General features: G+C 43.3%; 1 protein-coding gene across 1 annotated transcript in view; it reads right to left on the bottom strand.

Annotated features, from left to right (window-relative positions):
* Window positions 1–5,319: 5,319 nt before the first annotated feature.
* EGLN3 (egl-9 family hypoxia inducible factor 3) overlaps window positions 5,320–22,083 on the bottom strand; it is a 28,666-nt gene continuing 11,902 nt past the window's right edge. The window contains exons 2-5 of the mRNA XM_068684460.1: window positions 13,235–13,354; window positions 11,189–11,325; window positions 10,431–10,504; window positions 5,320–9,090 (exon numbers count right to left, since the gene is read on the bottom strand). Coding sequence (XP_068540561.1) covers window positions 9,053–9,090; window positions 10,431–10,504; window positions 11,189–11,325; window positions 13,235–13,354 — 369 coding nt within the window. The 3' untranslated portion in view covers window positions 5,320–9,052. The remainder of the gene's footprint in view (window positions 9,091–10,430; window positions 10,505–11,188; window positions 11,326–13,234; window positions 13,355–22,083) is intronic.

Consider the following 22,083-nt stretch of genomic DNA (forward strand, 5'->3'; position numbering starts at 1 on the left):
TTTAGCTTCTCATAGATAAAGGAGCATAAGCTTTGAAACAGAAGTGTTTGCAGTTAGCTTTTGAAAACTCTCTGAAGACAGCTGAGCTTAAGTCTGTTAAGCCTGTTCCCTCTCCTATTGAATGTCTGTTCAGACATCTTATTTTTTTTTCTTCCTTTCTTTTTTTCTTTCATATGAGAGAAGCCACTGGTATGTCTTAAGAACAGACATTTCCTCCCTCGTTTAGAGCACTGCTATGCATGGAGTGATGCTATACCTCACAGGGATGAACACAGAGCACCCAGTGAACCATTAGAAAGGTGGGGCAAGTGTCAGCTTGCGTGATGTACAGTGTTTAGTAAATAAAAAGCAATCCACAGTCACTGCTTGCCACAACACTAAGCTGAGGTTACAGTCTGACCAGACCTGGTGGCCTTCTGCAGACGCAGTCACCCCATCTGTCCTGCCTGGTTCGGCGCTATGTCCCTGGCTGAGACAAACTCTGGCTGCTATCAAAGATGCCCATGCCCTTTTAAGATGATGACCAACCTCTTGGTCATGTATAGGTTGATCGTTAATCCAGGTTTCACTGCCTGTGAACTCCTTTTCCTTGCTGGGATATCTTATATCTGTGAAAATGAAAACTGTACTTATTATGTGAGTGGACAATCTGAATGGTTTCCAGCTGCTGGTGCTTTTCTGACGAGGCTGCTGGACAGCTGGTGAGCTTGGCTGCATCCCCAGCATGTGTACATCAGGTGCAATGCTGCATGCAGTGCACCCATGTTCAATAATAATAAGGGAAATAAAAATAAAAATAAAAAGTGGTCCTCCCACAGATGCCCTCAGTGCAGCCCCAGCTCTACACACAAGGGTCCTACAAAATGCCATGACAGCCCACCACACTGAATTCTAAACACAGAAGGGCAAACAGCAAGGATGTTGCCACTTCATCCCCTCGGTATACTGCATATAATTATCTTGTATAAAAACGGTCTGCTCTGCATGTGGACTACCCACCTAGGCAGTGTGCTTAACTGCAGCGTGGGAGCGCCAATTCTTGCCATGCTTCAAGGAGCCAGTTTTTCTCCCTGCCAGAAAAACATCTCTAAATCCTTTTTTCTTTTTACTTTTCTGGAAATGCCTTTGATTCAAGTTCAAGGAGGAAACCAAACCTTGATTGCTTTCTCTTTAGCTCCCATGAATGCAATGTGTATTGAGATAACATAAAATGTGAATAATATTCTCTCCTTTGGGGTAAAAAACAGCACCTTTGGTGATTTGCACATCATTAGAAATAGCACAATTATCAGTCCAATATGATGCCTTTTTTTTTTTCCTTTCAGCCTAAATATGGAACTATTATGCAGTTTTCCTGGATCTCAAAAGTTTTTAAGCTTCTTTGCAGCTTTGCACTCTGATGGTCCTTTCTCATAAGTGCCACGAGGTCAGGTCAGACACCCTGCTGACAGTTTTCCTGAGCAGGACAGGGGAAGCATGCCATCCCACTGCCATGTTCTTCTGAAGCAAACAGCCCTGAGATGCCAGGTATGAGCACTAAAATCTTTGGAAAGAGGACTTCAGAGGTGTATTTTCCAGAGCTGTAAGGTCCAGCACAGGCAGCCTCCTGTAAAAGAGACAAGGGCTGTGCTTTGCACCAGAGGCATTTGGTGAGCAACGAGCGGCAGCTGAGTTAAATCCACAGACTGCAACCAAGTGGACATAGCACCCGTTTTTTTTCCCAGTTTGCTCCTAGGTGACAGGCAGTAATGCCATGCTGCAAAACAGCTGGCAGAGGACTGGGCAGGAGGGTGAAACATGTGGAGCTGGGGAGGCCTAGAAGCACTACTGTGTCTTACTGCAGCACTGCACACCAGCTCACCCCTGGTCCCTCGTGAGAACAGCTCTAGTAAGTTTTAGTTATATCCTGAGCAGATGCTATGCTTCTGTATTTTTCTAACTGCCTCTCCTTTGGTTTACCTAAGAAAAAAAAAAAAAAAAAAAAAAAAAAAAAAAAAAGACTACAAAGATGTGCCTTTCTGGAGCAGTAAATGCTTTTAGCTATAGATCAGTTCCTATGTCAGCCCTGGCAGAGGGAATTAGTCCCTTCTGTGCACTGAAAATGTAGCATATTTTTCTTCTAGTAGCAGTAGCAAAGCAAAGAACCAGGAAGGTTATCTGAGCCATAACAAAGGCTTGATGGAAAAATTACTACTGTCTAAATTATTCTTCTTTCAAAAAATGTGCTCTGTGGTTTTATTTTGCAGTCCTTTTAGGAAAAATAACTGCTTATTATTATCAACATTAGTTGCTAGCAGAGGAGCGACTTTCAGTTTTCTCAAATTAATTCCCCCTGGAAATCACGCTTCCCTCTGGCTGCACAGAGAAACAAACACTCACTCACACACGCACATGCACACACAGCCCTCTGAGACTGGCGGAGCCTTGGATGCTTTCATCTTCCCACTTCCCCCAAGCAGTGGCTGCTGAGTCTCTGTTACAGCACCGTGGAGATGTGGCTGGCTCCTTGTGCTGATATTAGAGCAAGCAAGAGGGAACGATGACAGCAATGTCATCTTTCATAAACTTTAAGAGCTCAGCATCCTCTGCCAGGGAAGGATCCACAAGCTCTCCGCCAGGAGGACAGCTCGACATACCTGGGGCTTGGCTTCAGTAGCAGCTTTTCTCCACTGTAAAAGCCAGTTCATGGCTACAGCAGGCAGCTGGCTGCAGGGACAGCATCACTCTGCTGCGAAGGGAGGAAGGAAGTGAAAATAAAATTGAAATAAAACCAGATTTTTGTCATAAGAAGATGGGACATGAATCCCAGAGGGATGTTGGCCTCTCTTCTGTGAGAGGTGTGAAGTGTCTGCCTACACAGACTGGTACCCAAGGAGAATTTTCCTCACCCAGTAAGGCACTCATGGGAACCAGCGATGCTGCTGCTGCCCCACACAGTGCATGCAGGGTGCAGGATGTGTCCGTGCTCACAGGCAGAAATCTGGGGGGGGCTGCTAGACATGTGAGTGACTGACCTGCACCCAGAAGTGAGATCCCACTCCTCTGGCTGCGAGGAATGCAGCAAAAGAGAAAACAAACTGGCCTCTGCCAGTTTCCATGGCCAGCAGCATGGGTGAACTTTCCCCAGCTGCCCCAGGCTCTCCCACAGCCCCAGGATGACTTTTCCAGCCAGTGCACACTGGCAGAGGGTGGCTCAGTGCCGGCAGCTGCTGTTCCCAGGGTGCTGGGCAATCTTCTCCATCTTGCTAGGGAGCCCATGTTGCTGTCCTGCAGTTAATTCTTGCATCTGCCCTCACCTATTGCTGTCATATGTCCCATTAACAGACAAGCACAACCAAACCAGCCTGTCACAGCACTACCACTAGCACTATAGGGCAAAGGCAGGGGGCTCAAGCGGTTCCTCCAAGTGCTTTTGAAGAGCGCTGTCCCCTCAACTGCTTATTTGCTAGCTGAGGAGCTGCAGGTTTCTCAGCTGAGATTCCTCAGGGCTGCAGGCAGCATTACAGACTTTGAAAGATCATGCAGCAGCAATGCTTCATAGCTCATGGGGCATAAGAGACCAGTCCACTATTCTGGAAGTTATTAAATAGTAAGAGTAACATCAGAGGGGCAAGGCTTGTAAGGTGGGATAGTGATTTTTATTTATCAAAGTGACACAGCTGGGAAAAAAAGGGACATGTTCAGGTCCAAAAGCCTGTTTAAATACATTGGCTCTATTGTTTGGAGATCTTTCTCCCCCAAGTGCTCTAGTTTAGAGCTCAGTTCTGGTTTTGCTGCTCTGATGTGTTACAGCACAAGACTCTCAACAGGTACAAGCTGAGAAACTGTTAAGATTAAAGGAACTAAGAATAGCTGTGTGCAATCACAAGTGATATTCAGAGCTCTGTTAGCTCAGACTAATCCGTTCTGCCTGGTCTTTCTTAACCATCTTCTCATGAGCCACCCATACAGCAAGCCAACCAGATCACCCCTTGCCCCAAGCCCAGGGACGGGGTAGCTACGCTCTCACCTGCCTTCCTTCCAGGTAAATCAGTCTCTGAGCTGTTGACCAGGACTGGAGAACCACAATATGCCTCCTCCTGCAGGAGAAGATTTACCCCATAGGACATCCAGGAAATGAGCAGACAAGCATGCTGGCACTGGATGGGTTTGTCACACAGCTTGCTGTTGGGACAGCCCTTCACCTATTTTCTAGCATCTCCAGCATTGCTTAAAATAAGCAGACACATAAGCAGACTCTTTTCTGATAGACAGGAAAAAAAGTTTCTATTTGCGCTTTGTGATGGGAGTTTTTCTAACTCCCTGAAGAGGAAATATTCCACAGAGATAAAAGTACATGGGAAAGCAGAAACCATTTTATTAATTCCTCTTCCACTATCATACTGCTTTGTAATTTTCACTGCAGCCTCCCATGCAAGATGCATTCTCAGGAGGCATGGGAATTCTCCATTCAAGTATATTTAGCCATATCCCTTTGGGTAGGTGGGGGAGGAAAGAGACCCCTAAATAGCTGTAAGATAACAATTTACTATAAACATATTCGTTTGGTCCAAGTTCAGAGAAAAGACAACGAAGTCCTTGGCAGCTGGATGGCCAAGGGCCAGCTTCATCAAGTAAAGAGCAAGCTCAGAAGAGAAACCCCTCTGCTTTACCCAGGTCATCTCCATATGCTTTAAGTACTCCTCAGTGGAAGTGAAACATTTAAAGGAAGTGACAAGTTTTCTTCAGTTCTCTCCCCTCTTTAGCAAAATAAATAAATAAGTCAAAACCAAGCTCTCCACCATAGAAAGCCTGCTTTTACTTGGGGTGTGTGAAATCCCACCTTCCACAATATTGCAAAGGCACCAGAAAAGTCCACCACACTTCAACAGTTGAGTGAAGATGTCTTGGCTTTCACTCAACTGCAACACCAGTGGAAGTGGTAAGAAGGCTCCCCCGTGGCTGCAGGAGAAAACTGTGGGATTCCGCCTGAAGAAGTAGTAGGGAGAATAAAACCTATCAGCTGACAGAAGGAGAATAAAACCTATCATATGACAAATGAACCATGAGAATGTTGTCTTGTTCAACAGGACTGTGAAAACAAATAGGCATTTCAAGAATAGGGTCACTAGAGCAAGGTAAATAACTTCAGAATAGCAGGGAGTGACCAAGGGAATGTACCAAACTGATTGTAGCAAATGGAGCTCTGCCTTATCAGCTGGGGACAGTGGCAGCTCTGTGCAGTGTCACCGTGCTTCACCCAGCTACATGCCACCACCTGCACCCACCACAACCCTAGCCACAGTAAGACAAGATCAAAAAGATTTACACAGGACCACATTTAACACAACCCAGTGTTTATTGACTCCTGCCACCTTTTTTTTTTTTTTTTTAAAAGAGTAACAGGAACACAAAATGTGATGCATGATAAAATACTACTACAGGTTTCCATATCAATCCAATGCAAAGTGCCAGCATTGTTGACCAGCATACAACCTGACAAGAGAAGATGTAGTTATAACTCACTCTCAGATATCTGCTGGGAGTACATCACAGTCAAAATAAAACTAGTTATTTGCCTGCAAATAGATACATTTTCTTCTAGATGCAAGTGGTGTTAGAGCCAGCTATTTTGCAACAACAAATATATATATTATATATAATATTCCAACAATTTTAAAAAAACTCAATAGTAAAGGACTAGAACTGTTTAAAGAGAGATAGGGCAGAAAACAGAGTGAATCCTTTTTAAAAACTACTTTGTTGAGGCCATTCATCACAGAACCATAAGTAATCTAGAGAAAACGAGATTAGAGGCTACCGTGCCCAAAAGGCCAGCAAGTTTGGTTATAGGTTTAATACAAATAGTCTCTTGATTTTAAGTACTGTCTCCTGGCCTTTTTCCTCACTGCACAACAAACCCCACCTGTTGGAAATTGTGACTTGGTGGCTTCATGTATTTTCCACAGCTCCTTAGTTTGAATGCATTTGGAAAGGCAACCATAGTTCTTAAAGAGCCACGAGAAATTCAAATGTCATGGACATGACATGTAACATCTTACAAGATAGGAATGTTGAAGGCACATTACTCAAAGGACTAGAAATTAAATGCCTTAGAGGAAAATACTTTCACAACTGGATGACAAGTGCTGTTTAACCACAGATGTTTCAGCCACCTCACCATGAAGACAAAACCCAAAGGAAAGAGCCTCCTTGAAATGCCCTCTGTACCACAGCACGCTGCTGCTGCCCCCACGATTCTCCAGGCAATTACATTCTTGCAGAGCAGTTTGCAACAATTTCAGAGACAGGTAAGAGAAATCTACCTAAAAAACATCACAACTGGATTCCTACATGACCAACTCCCTACCACCACCACCACCCAGTTAAGCGTTTTCAAGGACATCGTGCTACTGATCTGGAAATGGGGCAGAGGTCTGGAATGGAGGACAGGAACTGGTTTCAGAGCCCTGTGCCCTCAACTTTTTCTGTGTCATTATACATGTTAAATATAAAGGCAATGCTCTCTGCCATGGGATAATTACTTTCTCTCCTCTATCTAGGCCAGGAAGACATAGGCTAATAATGAAAACGTAATTTATTTACAATAAATGCACCTATACTGTTCCATCCTCCATCCACCACACACACTGCTGCCCACTGCTGAAGACAGATGGTAGCTACAGTGGTAACCAAAGTACCTTTCTTTCTCAGACTTTATACAAGTCCCCTCCCCTTCTGGCCCATCATTTTTCCATTGTTCTAGGCTCCAATGAAATTTTTGTTAACATCTCTTTCTAGTGCACTGTTTTAAAGTTTCTAAATACAAAGCAAGACTTGCTTTGCTCTGTTTTAGCTGTCTTTGCCCCCTTTAAAATCATACAGGAGCTTAAAACTTATGTGCCATTATTAATTTTGCATAGTAATACAACAGGCAGGGATTTTTTTTTCTCCTGCCTTTTGAATAGTAATTCCCTGACTGCCCCTGTCAGAGAATTTGACTCCTACCATCTTTCAGAGGGCTACCTCTCACTTTTGGGGAAGAGACCTAACTTTCTCTACAACACAAACATTGCAGAATGAGAGTTTCAAGTTATGGTCAAATTTCCTTCAAGTCTAAGTGTTATTTAGTTGCAAGCATAGCAGAATACCTTTTCAACATTAAAGAACATTTATTAAACTATTTGTCTTTTTCTAGTCTTGAGTTATAAGAGTGTTTGTCACAAGTTCCCTCATATTCCTCTCTTAAGGTGCACAGTGGTCAGGCTGAATGAAGTCTAGTCCATACAACCACAGCTGGATCTCCGGGAGAAGCCAGAGAGGATGAGGAGTTTCTTAGCACTACTGTATTTACATTCAAAATTCAAGAACAGGTTGAAGGATGTCCAGCTTCTTCTAAGACAGAACTGCTTAAGAAATACTCTATTTCTATTACTTTTTTGTTGTTGTTGTTGTTAATGTCCAGGAATTTATTTCTTTTCTGTCCTATGTAGCTGTTACCCTTCTGTCAGTACAGGTTAATAGCAGCCATTGCATGCTTACTGCTCATTCCCTAGCTGAGGTGCAACAGACTCAGGCCCGTTACCAGCACGGTGTGGTGGACTGGTTCAGGGACTGGCAGCTTGGGCAGACCACCTCTGCCACTGTGGGCAGTTGGCACAAAAATAGAGGACACCAAAGAAGGGATCTGGAATAGTAGGGCCTGATGTACACTGACAACCTGAGACAAATAAATGCAAGTGCATGTGTATCAGTGAGCATATTAGGCTGAGAACAATTAGTGTGAGTGATAAATACATCCACGGCTAGCTCTCAGCTTCATTAAGAGCTGTTCTGAACTGCATAGTAAGTGCTCATTGTAGAAGCTTAGGCAGATAGGAGATGGACTCGATGAGTAACTGCTGAGTTAATAAGTTCTGAAAAATAATGGAGGAAACAAAGTGCTCTGCCAATTGAATAACTCTAATCTGTTGTATCTCTCATGGCTTGAGCATAACAGAAATAGTTACCTGGCATAAAAGACCAATTGAAACTGAATCACTGTTTCATTGAAATTACATACACATGCAAAGATAAACAAATGTGTTAACTAAGGATAAGCAGCATAGAAATCAAGTCTAAGTCAACCATTATTCATGTTTGTCAGACTGCCAGACACATCTTTTCATTTCAGATTCACATCTGTGTCATACTAGATATAGTAGATGGAGAAATCATTAAAATGACAAACTCCGCATACTGTTGGCCTTTAGTGCCAACACATTGTGTGCCATCAGCCTTCCAAGTTCAGACTTTTGGGAGGTAATAGCTGCTTTACAAAACAGTGAAAATAGACAACATAAAACCAATCCAGCTCAGAACAGAAAGGAAATGGTTTTACAAAGCTGTGGACAGATGCATAGGCACTTCATCTTCCAGCCTGGGACAGAAAGGGCAGTGCAACTGCACAGCTCTGACACAACTTTTGAAAAGTGATCAAACTCCAGGAAGTGCGATGACTGAATACAAAAGTCTGTTTGGAAAGTCATGCTACAGGAGAGCTGAGCCAATGTTCTGCACAGCAAAGCAATGAGCATCGATAGGTTCAGCTAGGACATACCATAAATGACACTCCACAAAAATCCACTTTAGTATCACATTTCCAATACCTCTCCTTGCCATCAGCAGTCTGCCACAGATTTTAAACTTGTAAAGCTCCTTCCCATTGAGCTAGATTTTTTTTTCCTATAAAGTGCAAATAAGACTCAGGTTTTTCCCACTAGTTCCAATGATTGTTATCTTGCTTACAAAGTGATCAAAAGCCAGTTGGCTGAGCCACTACCTTTTTTTTTTTTTTTTTAAATTAATACCCTGGTTATTTTTTCCAGCAAAAGGTAAACAGAAAACAAGGGTTCCTTCTGCCAGACGCAGGGCATGACAGGAGGCTGCCTTAAGTACCGTCAATATAAGATGCACAGACTAGACAGAGACACAACCAGTGCATTCTTGTGCATAACAAGAACATGCCATGGTCCACTGGAAACGGAAGTCATCTTTGGGGTCTTATTTCTTCACAAAGTTCAGAAACAGTTGATTAATCTTCATTAAGAGCCGCTTCTCTTTTCCTCGCATCTACATCGAAAAGATACAAAAAAAAAAAAAAGGTTAAGTCAGAGTTCTGGTAGGGTTCATCCAAAAATGAAACATAATAAAGTTGGTTTATTGTCAATGGATATTACTTCCCATTTCAGACTCTTGAAATAAGTTCATTACATGGACTGAATTGTTGTATGAATCAACATATTAATAAGTTAGTCACACTGAGGTTTTGTACATTTACCCCGCTGAAGCTGAATACAAATCATGCAGTATGCAAGTAGCCAATAAACTTTCAGACTCTGGATTTGCAATAATTTCCCTCACCTGCCCTCAGCCCCTTGCTCATGACAGGTGAAGCCTCTATTTGCTCTGCCTGCCAGCTACAGAAATGACAGCAGTCTATTCTGAAAAGCATTTGACTAATTATGATTTTGCCAGCTGTGTAGTACACATTTGAAAGGAGAGCAACACTGCGTTTTGAGAAACTGCCTGCAGCAGTCCCTGAAGACTTAACCAGCATACCTTTGAGTGTGAACATAGGGTGTCAGAGCACATCTAGACACTCGTCCATTACTTGCATGCGAGTAGTGCAGTACCAGGCACTGCAGCTTGGAAAGCTGCGGTCACCTTGTCCTGGGCTTCTGCACAAATGTCTCTGGGCTGACTTTAGGCTATTTGTGAAACCCAGCTGAAAGTAGGCAGTTCGTATCTCGATCAGTTATGCTAGCAACTGCCTGCCAAAAGGTGCACCTATATGTATGTCTGAACTTAAGTTTCTTTCCAACTCATAATCTATACATTCCAGTGTTGTTATGAATGTGCCCACACAGAAATTACTTGTAAGTAAAAGACAAAACCCTTTTTGCATTACTGCAAAAAAAGTTTTGCATTACTGCAGTCCACAGATGCCCTTCATTAATATAGAAGACAGGCCCTATTCAGCTCGAACATTTAGAAAACATGATTATGAAATTGTTTATGCAAGTCTCATGACTGTGCTAAGCAATGTTTGGAGGAGATTAACTATGCTTCCAAATAACCAAAGAGCTTGGAGATTCCCAGTGATTGGAGCAGCTACCTAAGGTAAGACAATCTCAGCTGCACATTTGGGAGAAAAAAAAAAATCAAGAGCCACCTCTACCACATTTCTCACCACGGATGCTGAGGCCAGGCCTTAATTTTCTTCTTTCACAACTTTTCCACTTCACATAAAATCACTGACTGTTGATTAGATGAAAAAGCTTTCTGAAAAATGAATGCCATACCCATCTAGCTACAGAGTTATTCCCAGTCTGTCTCTGCCTTCGGGGGGAAATGAAAAAAAAAATTCAATGCAATTTGATATTTCAGGTGAACATTTTTAAGAGTCATACCAGTTAAGTTCCTGAACTTTTTTTTGGCTTCTGCTCTTTCTTCAGCATCAAAATACCACACAGTCATGGCATACCTGTAAAAGAAAAATCGTACATTTGTTTCAACTTTCACTAATAAAATAGAGCATCATTCTAAAGTTTAATTTTCAAAGAGAAATCTAACAATAAAACAACTGGATTAATAAATAAAAAATATGATACAAATGTCACATATTTGAAGACAAATATAGACAGATTTTTAAATGTCTATTTTATCAAGCACAGAAATATAGGTGAGAATTTCTGCTTGGAAGCACATAAGAGTGCACAGCCCCTGGTAACAGAGGGCAAAAGTAGCCTACAGACCTCTGCATGTTTTTCTGTTCTGGGATGCCTTTAGGCAGCTTGGGGGCTGCCCTACGTCACATCAGCTTTTCATAGGCTGCTGACAGACGGTAGCCCGAAGAATCCCTGTAGTGTTACAAGGGCAAAAGTGTAACCCAGCATCTCCCAGCTAAATAGCTTTGCCTGGCTTGCAAGACTTCTCCTGTCACTGGCAGAGGGCTTCCCCCCCGCCCATCACATAAGGAACCTTATCATTCATGCCTGCTATTCCTCAACTGATGAGATATTTCCAGTGACTGAAATACAAAATCTAACAATCTTTTTATACACATGTGTGTTTAAACATGATAGCACAATTTTAGATACGAACAACATAATATTGGTCAAAGAAATGCTTTGCTTTTTCCTGGCCAAGTCTCAAATATACTAGTTACCTGGTTGCATAAGAAGGCTGGACTTCATGTGGGTTCCTTCGATCTGACCAAAAAAAAAGCAACCTGTCAAAAATTGGCTCAACATCTGCTACATAGGACTTCCCCTCTGGGAATATCCGAAGAATTCCACCATGCAGCTGAAAGAGAAGGAAAAGGTTACTTTATACACATATAAACACCCACATATTCATGTGAACAATGACTTATTTTTCCCTCCTCAGCACCCAACAAACAGAATAAACATTTAATGATAACCAAGACAGTTACATGACAACACTGGAACTGTACACTACATCTCCTGGCCACCTCAACAGTTTGTAATGTTTCAGCATAAACATCTGGCTAAAGTAAATGATTCAAGATAAAGAAAACACTGGCCCTGTCACAAATGCCCATAAACTTCTGAGTTCCCAGTCACATCTCTAGAAGCAGTGGATACCACAGGGGAGGTAAGGATGTTCCATTTCACCAGTGCGAGATCAGACTCTCACCCCCAACAAGTGCAAGATGCTGCTCATGGTATTTCAGAGCCCATATCCAATCATATGAGTTAACTTTTACACCCTAGGAAGAATGAAGTCTTTATTGTTGTATTTGTAATTCACTGTAATAATATGTTCCCTGAATCTTCCAGCCATTCTTTCCCCTGCTTATGAAATAGCCTGGTTTCCCTACCACATTTCTCACCTTCCATTTGCCACCGGTTTCATGGAAAAAGTCTAGAGATCTGTACTCACTGTAGAAATTGTGAGAGATGTAGATGAGCCCTGCTGCTGTTAGAGGACTCTTTGGAGGCTTTTATGCTGCAGCACAAAGTGCAGAGAAGATGCTGTCAACCCAGCACTGACCTGACTTAATACCTCCACACGGCATGCAAACCTCAGTAAGAAACTATTAGGTTGGGTTTAAAGCCACACAGCTGCTTTCACATGCCAACATAGTTATAGAGCATCTTATAGCACATCTCCTCCAGCACACATTTGTACAGTATTCAGGTCACAACCATGCACTACTCTCCACCTGCATCATGGGTTTCAGAGAGGTTTCTTATTGTCCAGTTAGGTGCTTCCTCACTATTACAGTAAGCATGCAATGCAAAAAGCAAATCAGATATTTGCATTTTCTTCTACATCTCCTTTCTTCATTTCATTGTATTGGGATGTTTCCTAATCACACTCCCTGTAAAAGAATGTGTTTTCATCCAGCACAGAGTTTTTAGTGGCACTGTCTCTAAATCTGAGCTCACTTTTGGGAGTTCATAATATTTATGTTTCTTTAAAGAGAAGCCACCTAATACTGGGCAAAACAGGTCAGAGAGAAAACAGGGCAATTTGCAAAAAGAACAATGAAAATGATTCTTTTTGGTAGTGGTAAATGGCTGCACAGCATTGCAACAACAGAAATGTAAAAAGACATCTTGCAGTTCTACAAACCCTTATTTTGTTTCTAACTTCAAGGTACAGTAAATTCCAGTCTGACTTCATTGTTTTATAATACAAGCAGAAACAAGCACACTGCTCTGCCAGGAGACCCACTGGTGGAGTCAAAGATGCAGAGAACAAACCAAGCCACGTGCTTTTTCCCATCACATCATAAGGATGAAAACCCCAAGTGCAGCTGACTGAAGATCCTCTGTAGGTCAGCTTGAAGGAACAGCATGAAGAATACTACAGTCACAAATTTGGGCTGTCATTTTATTCTGCTCCCAGAATCCACTTACTCCTTAGTGGATTATGGTTCTTTCTAGTGCTTCGTTACTCTCTTCTCTAAACAAAGTATAAGTGCCAGCAGCCCAGTGCTTAGGTCGTTATTCTATTACAACAAAACAGTATGTGTGTGGGATTGGAGAGAGAACGATAAGGAAACAGTTCAGATTCTTACTTCCAAGGGGTTGCTATAAACACCACAAAAATAAATGTAAAGCGATGAAGAATGGACCAGCTGTTCAAGTTCACCACAGTTCACAGAAACAGCCAACAGTTCCAAAGCTCTGTTTCTGAAGTAATCATCCTTTCATGGTCTGCCTCAGCCCTGTGGCTCACTCACCTTGGAGTCCCAGTTCTTATTCAGGTAATAAATACAGGTGATGCAGCGCCCGTCACCATTTGGGTTGTCCACATGACGAACGTACCCGGTTCCATTTCCAGGATAACAAGCGACCATGGCCTGAAAGATAAAGGTTGTAAGAAATACGTTTTCAGAGATTTTTTTTTTTTTTTTTCCTTTTCTGATCATCCCACCACCAATTTAGCTCAGCATTTTTCAGATGGTCAATCCAAAAGCTGCAACAGACCCCACCAGAAGAGATTCTCACACAAGTTTCTCTTGCTGGGTGGATCAGCCAGCGTGAAATTCCAAGCAGGAAATAAATATCCTTCATATTTCACAGTATAAAAAAATGAATGAAACTAAAATACTGTTATGCATGGTGCAAGCTTTTTGATCTTTACAAGCTACGTGACTTTGAAGCAGTTTGAGCTGAAGCTTGCTTAGGTTTCTAAAACCAAGCAGTCATTGCAAAACTGATTTGCCAGTCAAAATGAAAACAGAAAGTGATCCCAGGACATCACGTCTTATACCTCCATCCTTTATTAATAATCTTCCAATTTCTGTCATACACGTCCCCATGGTCCAACACAAAGTGAGGTTCCCCAGGAGGTGTGGGTAAAAGTCCACTGAACAAAGTCTGTAAAAACCTGCAACTCTTGTGCTGTTTGCACAGGGCAGCACATGTTTGCTTTCACAGACTGAGCCACAGAACTAACCAAACAGCTCTCAGAAGAATACTCCTCTTTGATCATCTCCAGAGCTGCTGATATAATCACTTAATTCACTGTTTAAATTTCACCTTGAATGGTGAGATAAGCTTAATATGAATTATTCCAAACCACATGACCAAATTAAAAACAACAGGTCTTAAAAGGGTTTTTACAGCGAAAACATTAAACTTGAGTTGACACCATTAGTACCCTAAGCAGGCTGTGGGGAAGAGCAGGAGAAACTGCTGGTTAGATACCAGATCTTTGGCTCAGCATTGCTCCTTCATAACAGGCACTACTTGGTAGTGACACCAGTCACCTTCCTTGGCGTTTGCTCCACTAAAAATGTGGCAGTAGAAGTCTTGTTCCCACCCCTCCAACATCTCCATCCAGTGTTAACAGAAAGAATGATGGGAGACAAGAGGCTAACTCTGGTTAGAAAACTGGGCACAGCATTCAGATGTGATCTCTCAGGGCTGAGTAGGGGGAGGATGATCACTCCCCTTCATCTACTGGCTGGGCTCTGAGAATATTGCCCTGGATGCTGCTGTGCAGGGGCACGCTCTGGGCTCCCTTTCAGCCTGCTGCCTACCAAGACCCCCAAGGTCCCCAGGGAGCAGAACTGCCTGGAAGCCCGCAGCCTGCACTCTTGCAAGGTGCTCTTCCTTCAAGGGCACGACTTTGCATATGTCCATGTTGAATTTCATAAGGTTCCTGTTGGCCTGTTCCTCCAGAACATCTAGGTCCCTTTGAGTAGCAGCCCTGCCCTCGAGCACATTAACTGATCCACCCAGCTAGATGCTATCTCACATTTGATAAGATTGCACTCTCCCATCTGCTTCAGGTCACTGATAAGGAGGTTAACAGGACTGGTCCCATGACAGACCCCTGTGGTGCTGCATTTGTTACCAGTCTCTGGATACACTATGACTGACTAACCACTACCCTCCATCCCCAACCACATCTTTTACCCATTGTTTTCCAGCCATCCAGACCATAACATCCTAACTTTAGATACTGAAGTATTGTACGTGCCTGTCCCATGGAAGAGGATGTGATTGTGCACCACTTGCACAACCTTCCCTAATAATCCACCAAGCACAGTTAATAATAGCATTGAAGATGTGGCAATATAGGCTTTACCAAGAACAATTTAGATTTACATCTAAGAATCCTATGGTTTTGGCTTTTTGCTTCCTAGCACATGCTAAAGCCATGATGGGACAGGGACAGAAGTCACTGTCAGCCAGCACAGTGGATCCATGGATTCTGCAATAGGAGCAAAAGGAGCTGGCCAATCTGGCCAATTAGGATGTGTGCAAACCTACAGGTGCAAAAATATGGCTTTGCATTTCAAGTGATGTAGGAATTGGCTTTGCTTCTTCCCCACAGCCGCCAGCAGAGCGGTATCTGCAGGCAACCATAAGACAGAGCTCACTCCTCACCCAGGCACCTCAGGCCACAGCTGCTTTGGTGCTGGTGCATTGCAGGGGCAGGAGATCATGTTGAACAGCAGCAAAGGCATCTAATTCTCAGTAATATACCCTCTTCCATCATGCCTGGCCGTTGGCAAGGTGCCTTGCCGTAGGCCCCGTCTGCTCTATCGTCGTTCTGTTGCTATAAACAGCTCCGTAGCTGAGCTTACACTTCACTGTCAGCCTGAGAACAGCTGTAAGGGCCAGTCTACAGCCTAGCACTAGAAACAAGTTTGTTATAGGGACAAGCCTGGTGGAAGCCATAAGCCAGCTGTACCTGCAACGAAGAAGTGGTCTGAGAGGGGCTGTACCCTCAGAGAGGGGCACAACCCCCCTCATACATCCCCCTGTCCCAGCTGCCAGCACAGCAGCTCACGCAGGCCCACACCTCACCAATCGCAGGCCAAGCAAACTGGATTATATTGAATAATTAAGCCAGTAACCCTTTGTTGGGCCGAGTCCCTGCACACTAGGGAACGTGACCCTGGCAGCTGAGGGCAGGGAGAGGGGCAGTGGTTTTGGACAGCTGGGGAGTGGGGTGCTGGCCTCCACCTGCAGCCAGCACAGCCACCCACTGTGAGGACGTGCACCCACGCCACCAGTGCACAGGCTGGCTCCACAGAGCTGCACTGATCCCAAAGAGGTGATGCACAGGGGGAATAAAACCCCATTATTGACTGATGCACATTAAACAAGGTGTTAACACAAAGTTAGAGAGACCTTAAGGAAGCCTTTGTTTGGAGAGCAAACATCACTGCAAGATTACTGAACTGCTCCCCAAACTATCCAATATTGCTACTATTTCTTAAACACCATAATCAAAAAGATGCTGAAAAATAATAGACTTCAGGCTAAATCACTTTAAGGATCTAGGTGCTTGGCTTGCCACTGAAATCTGGCCAGAGTTTTCCCCGGCCTCCCCTACGCATGTTCTGTTAGCAGAACTTGTGCTTTGACTCTGAGACATTGATGCATTATTTATTTATTTACCACATGCACCTTTTGCAACCACAACATGCAGAGCCCCCGGGGATGAACCAGTAGAGCAATTCCCACAGAAATCAAAAGCTCTGGCCACACTCTAACTTAACTTTAAGAAGAGAAAAAGTTTTTAGTATTAGCAGCAGCAAACGGAGAAAAGCAGAGTTGAAATATCCTTCTTCCTGGCATGACGAATATTTAAACGAAACCTTAAACAATGAGGGGAAATCATTCTGGTCCTCCTAGAGCCTGTTGAAACAATATCAAGCTTTATCAGAGCACTGTCTGGAGCAGCTCCAGAGCAGATCAAGCTGGCCTCAGCAGGGACTCCAGCTGTTAGCACTACTTTTGGATTCATTCACAGCAAACAAGAAACAGGAGATGAGATGCGTGACCCAGACTTAATTTAGGTAATTGGTGAACATCAACATCTGCCAGTTTAGTGCATGGGCTAGCTGCAAAAGCTGGAGGCTGGATCATGCTAATCAAACCATCCACCTCTCTCAGGTGAGGGAGTGTCAATGAAAACCTCTCCCTATCCTTTTTCACTGTCATGCCCAGACAAGCACACTCCTTTTTGGGGAGCACCTCTTCTCATCAACCATCTCCAATCCTAAACTAACTACAGCAAACACCAGTGAGAAATGTGCCCAGCGTCTTTTACTTGGCAATACAATCCGCAGCAATTTCTGTTAGTTGGGTTAACATCCCACTGTACACACTCAGAGGAAGTTCCAGCAATCCACCTTATTTTGAGTTGAAACAGATGAGTGTCTTACACAACAGCTGAACAGTTAAAAACTTTGATATGCAGATGTCCATGTTTGCAGTCACACACACCACAGTTTGAAGACCAATGCTCTAGTGGTTTAGCTGACAATCAGAAATTAAAGCCTACAAAACCTGGAAAATGAAAAGCAAATCATCAACACTGCAGTTTCTGCATTGTCATTATCAGAGATGTTAGCTTTCCCAAGAGGGTGCAAATCAACCACCAGTTAAACAAGCAGCAATTACCAGCTTTAGTAAGGAGCCAGAAATCATCAGTAAACTCCATGCTGCACAGAAGCTTTCAAAAATAAGTTATTCATCATTCAGTTTTAAGTATTACACTCAAGTCAGCCAGAGAAATCTGCAAATCAAACAGCAAGACACCAACGAAGTTTGGAGATGGATAAAAAACAACAGTTCCATAGAGAGGCTTTTTTCCCCCTGCCTTCCAATGCTTTTAGGAAGACAAAAACAAGTTCTCTTAGCCGATAGCCAGGACCATGCTGTGAGGCATCATTCTGCTACATTTCATAAAACAAGCAGCGCTGGAGTGGACTGATACTTGGAACAAAATGGTTCAGAGAATATCCCAGCTAGAAGATGCTCATAAGAGGAAACAAACTCACACTGCTGAACAGGCAGCAGGTATGCCTGCCTCCTTGCCTGCCTGCACTAAGCTAGCACCCTGACATGCTCACAGGGCAGGCTGTGCAGGTGGTGGTGTAACCCCACACCGATCCCAGCCTCTCCTCTCCAAACTACACCCTGTGCAACCAGAGAAAGCTGACCTGTGCAACTCTACCTGGGCAACACAAGCCACCTCTGCCCATTAACTGAGCACTCTAAAATATGCTTCTTCCATTATCTGCACCAGACTCTTCCTGGACATTGCTGAATAGCTGCCATTGTTGATCCCTAGCATAGATGACACCTGCATACAGCTTGTACATCGAACAGTTAAATTCAGAATCACTTGTAAATTGTTAGATGAAAGGCACTCTATAGACACAAAGCAACTATGACTCACAATATCACTTATTGTGGCTGTCTGGAAAACCAAGATATTAGTAAGAATTAATAGTGCTAGAACCACTGCAGCTTTCATATATGTTTATTTGGCTGCATACTTCCAAGTTTACCAAATTCCAGTCCAGTAAGTGGTATTCAATCCTGAACTCAAGAGCAAACAAAAAATCACATGAGCAGAATTTAGGAAATGAGGACTACTGGAGTTCACTTGATTGACTTAGGTCTGAGTGCATATTGTACTCGAGCTGGTTTTAGTTTGCAGACTTGCACAGCGTACAGCCAGAAAGCGAAAGGCACACAGCATGCTCTACATTAAAAGAACATGAGTAGTCTGACATTTCAAGATCAAAGACGAGAGATTCTCAGTTGAGGCTTGCCTGACACACAGGCACAACGGGGTGTTTCTTAAGTACTTGCTTGTTGCACCCAATTGCGCCCAAGTGTTTTCTACTGTGTAGCATATAATGGTTAAGTATAAAATATTCATGAACATTATTAAATATTAGTTTGCTTGAATTTATGAAAGTTAAAACACTCAGCTGCTATGCTGAAACAAGAACTAGGAAAATTGGTCTAATTTGATAGTCTGTAGAGATGGGAGGGAACAAAGGGAAGAAAATTATGTTAAAACAGAGTCAGAGACAGCCTCATGCTTATTGCAGAGGGAATCACCAATTCCAAGAGGAGGGTGGGAGGGTGAAATCCTGCTCACTTCAGTCACGCAAGACATGAAATGGGCTTCAGTGGCAGTATTGCATGAAGTACCTCATTTCCTCACCTGTAACTTGATTTTCAGTCTTCAGTAAACGAGCTGTTGGATTTACAGAGCTAAACTTATCCTTATCTGTTTGATCAGCATCTTGCTCAGGGGAGGCAAGAGAGGGGGAAGGGTGTGAGGAAGGAGCCTGTTTCCAGAAATTAAAAAACACTGGGGAAAGAACTATAATTCGTCGGTGAAAGCCATCTGTATATTTTCCACTTCAACTTTCATCTTCATACTGATGCTTAAACCCAAGCAGTATGGAAAGCATCTAAAAAAGTAAAAACAGCCACCAAAGATAACAATAAAAACCCCAGGGCAGATACCTTCTTTCATGAAGCACAAAGCAGATCAAACTCCAGAAATTCACCTTCAAGCACTGTCTACCAAAGACTTTCTTCATTAGCTTGTGGAAGCAGCCCTACAACATGAAGGTACCTGGGATGCTGGTGGCAATAGTCTACTTAATGGTCAGATGATGCTGAGCAAACTTGATATGAAAGACTGACAGGACCCTGTACTGGTAGGCAGCTAATTTATGGAAGTCTGGAGCACTGTATGTTGGACTTCTTTAATAGTACCTTAATGCTGTGCAAGAACTTACAACTATACAAAAAATCCTGTTGCTATGGTTAGCACTTCAGCCAGTTGGTCTCATACTTGCTCCTCCCTGCATACCTATGACCTTGATCATCAGACTGAGACCTCCCCAGAACCAAAAAGTTCATCGCTCCCTTCTTACTCCATTTTGGTCATACACATACACCAATGTAGCTCAATTACTGTTTCCAGGTGTACAGAGACATATTTTGGAGAATTTTTTGAGCACCAGCAAGAGATTGGGAATTGTGAGGGAGAGTATTGCTCTCATCTTCAGGGAAAAAGATGCGGAGATACTCAGGTTATTCTTGTTTATCGTTCAGTTTTCTATAATACAGAAGATTACTGAATTTCTTCTGGGTGGAAGCAAACAGAAACAAAGAACTACCCATGAAAGCTGTGTTCATGGATTTTCACCATACCATACAGCTGTTGACAACTGGCACACTACCCAGTGGTAGCTGAAGGAGTCCCTTTCAGATCTCATGGAGTTTATCTGTAAGGAAGCGAGGTCATAGATTGACACTACTTTAAAAATGAACTCACCATTATATGAATCTGTAGTGGGACTTAGGAAGCTTTTCTAATGATTGACAACAAAATTCAGTTCTTCATGAACTGAAGAGTCCTATTAATGTGAAGGACAGCTTCAGCTTGTGCCTATTTTACTTCTTTTCTCAGCAGAACATCCACTTAGAGACAAATTTGGATGTCCTTCAATTTCAAGCTGGATGCCAACGTAATGCTGCTGTGAAGTTGAAGTGGGAAGGCACAGAGCAGCCATGCCTTGTGTTGGCCATGGCTGTCTGTAGCTGCCAAGAGAGGGGAGCATTTGCAAAACAAGTTTTGGAGACAGCAGTGAGATTCACTGGGATCCCGGGAAGTATCCAGCAACAAGGGGAGTTCAAAATTGGACAGGCTATTCAGGAAATGGCAAAGGACCTGACACAGACAGAAGCTCTCCAGGCTCCAGAGAAGAGAAATCAGATTTTTAGTTCCCTAGGTGAAAGGGTTGCAGGCATTCACTTTCTTCCAACACCTCTTGCTTTCAGACCACTACCTAGATTCTGTCCTCAGCCTTCTGGCATGGCCAGGAGAAAACAAAATAGTTATGTTTAAAGAAATAAATCCAAAACTGCCATAGGACCCCAACTATACTTGCAGTGAGCAGTTTTGCCTCTTCTAATCATTAAAAGGATTAACCTCCTTCCTTGTATGTTTAATTAATCTACATACTGCTGCATGCTTATCAATTAACACTTTCCTCCAGCTCCCCAGCACTCCTGTCTCGCATTCTGCAAGGTGAAAATCAGATTAAGATTTTTATTTCACATCATCCTCTGACCTAAAACTACATTTTAGGCTGAAACGTTAGCCAGCCATTGTGCCTTGCACGCATGCAGTGACAATACAGCTTCCGAAGAGATTAACGTGCTGTGAAGAGCAGACATGCCATCGTGGTAGGACCTGAAATTTAAAAGGCTATTGCCAGTGAATTAGTTCACTCAAGGATATTCAGATTAAGCCTCCAATTAGCAGCCATAAACATGCGCAGTGCCGCGATGTATCAATAAAGGCTGCTTCAGTTTGGAAGGACCGCCCACCCCTCAGCTGCCGAGCCCTGGCTGCCGGCCAGCGAGATGATGGCTTAATGACAGTGCTACGTGCGGAGCGTGAGGCTATCGGCAATCAAACGCAAACTTTACTCCAGAGTGCACTTCATGGAGAAGCTGTGGAGGGAAGAGGAAAAAACCCACGCTCACTGCACACACCATCGAGGAGGCACTTCTCTTTTCTGGTTCCTACTGGCCCCGCAGCATATCCGCGCCCTCCCTTCTTACACACACTGTGCCATATCTGTGCTTTAAAAACACCCAGTGTGATTGCACTTGAGGATCATTTAAGCCTGCGCTTGAAGGTCTTTCACCACCCAGAAAACCACTCTGCTCCCCTTTCTCCCCCAGGAGGCAAACCTGGACGACCAGGGCTAATGAGAAAGCACCCCACACATCCGATGCAGATGGAGAAAGCATCCTCTGTAACGGGTCCCCAGAGACAGGGGACAATCCCCACCCACACAGAAAGGGGAATCGTCACTGCAGGCTCATTAAGGAAATCTGTAAGGATGTCCCTGGATGTTCAGGCTCTCAGTGGGGAATAAATGCAAGGTAACCAGCAAATGCATTCTCTGCAGGGTATTCAAACCTATTTGGTAGGAAGGTCATCACTCCTTAAATCCTTTCTCCTTTCATCTGTTGTCAGCATTGAAGACTTTTTCAGTTCTGCTACTAATCACCCAGCAAATTATACCACACCATGTTTTTTCCTGTAAATTTAAAGACTTCTGTGTATTTTGTGACTCTTCCATGTGCATTAATAGAGGCCACGAAAGATGGCCACCAGACAGGCAAGCCTACATGGGAGTCTTGCTGCTATTAGGACTGCCTGAGCTGGCTCAAGTCCCTTTTTTCATCACTATTCATTTACTTTTAAATCTGCAGGCCCAGGGCAAGTGAACAA

Source organism: Anas acuta, chromosome 5 (assembly GCF_963932015.1).
Source record: "Anas acuta chromosome 5, bAnaAcu1.1, whole genome shotgun sequence".
Classification (NCBI taxonomy): Eukaryota; Metazoa; Chordata; class Aves; order Anseriformes; family Anatidae; genus Anas; species Anas acuta.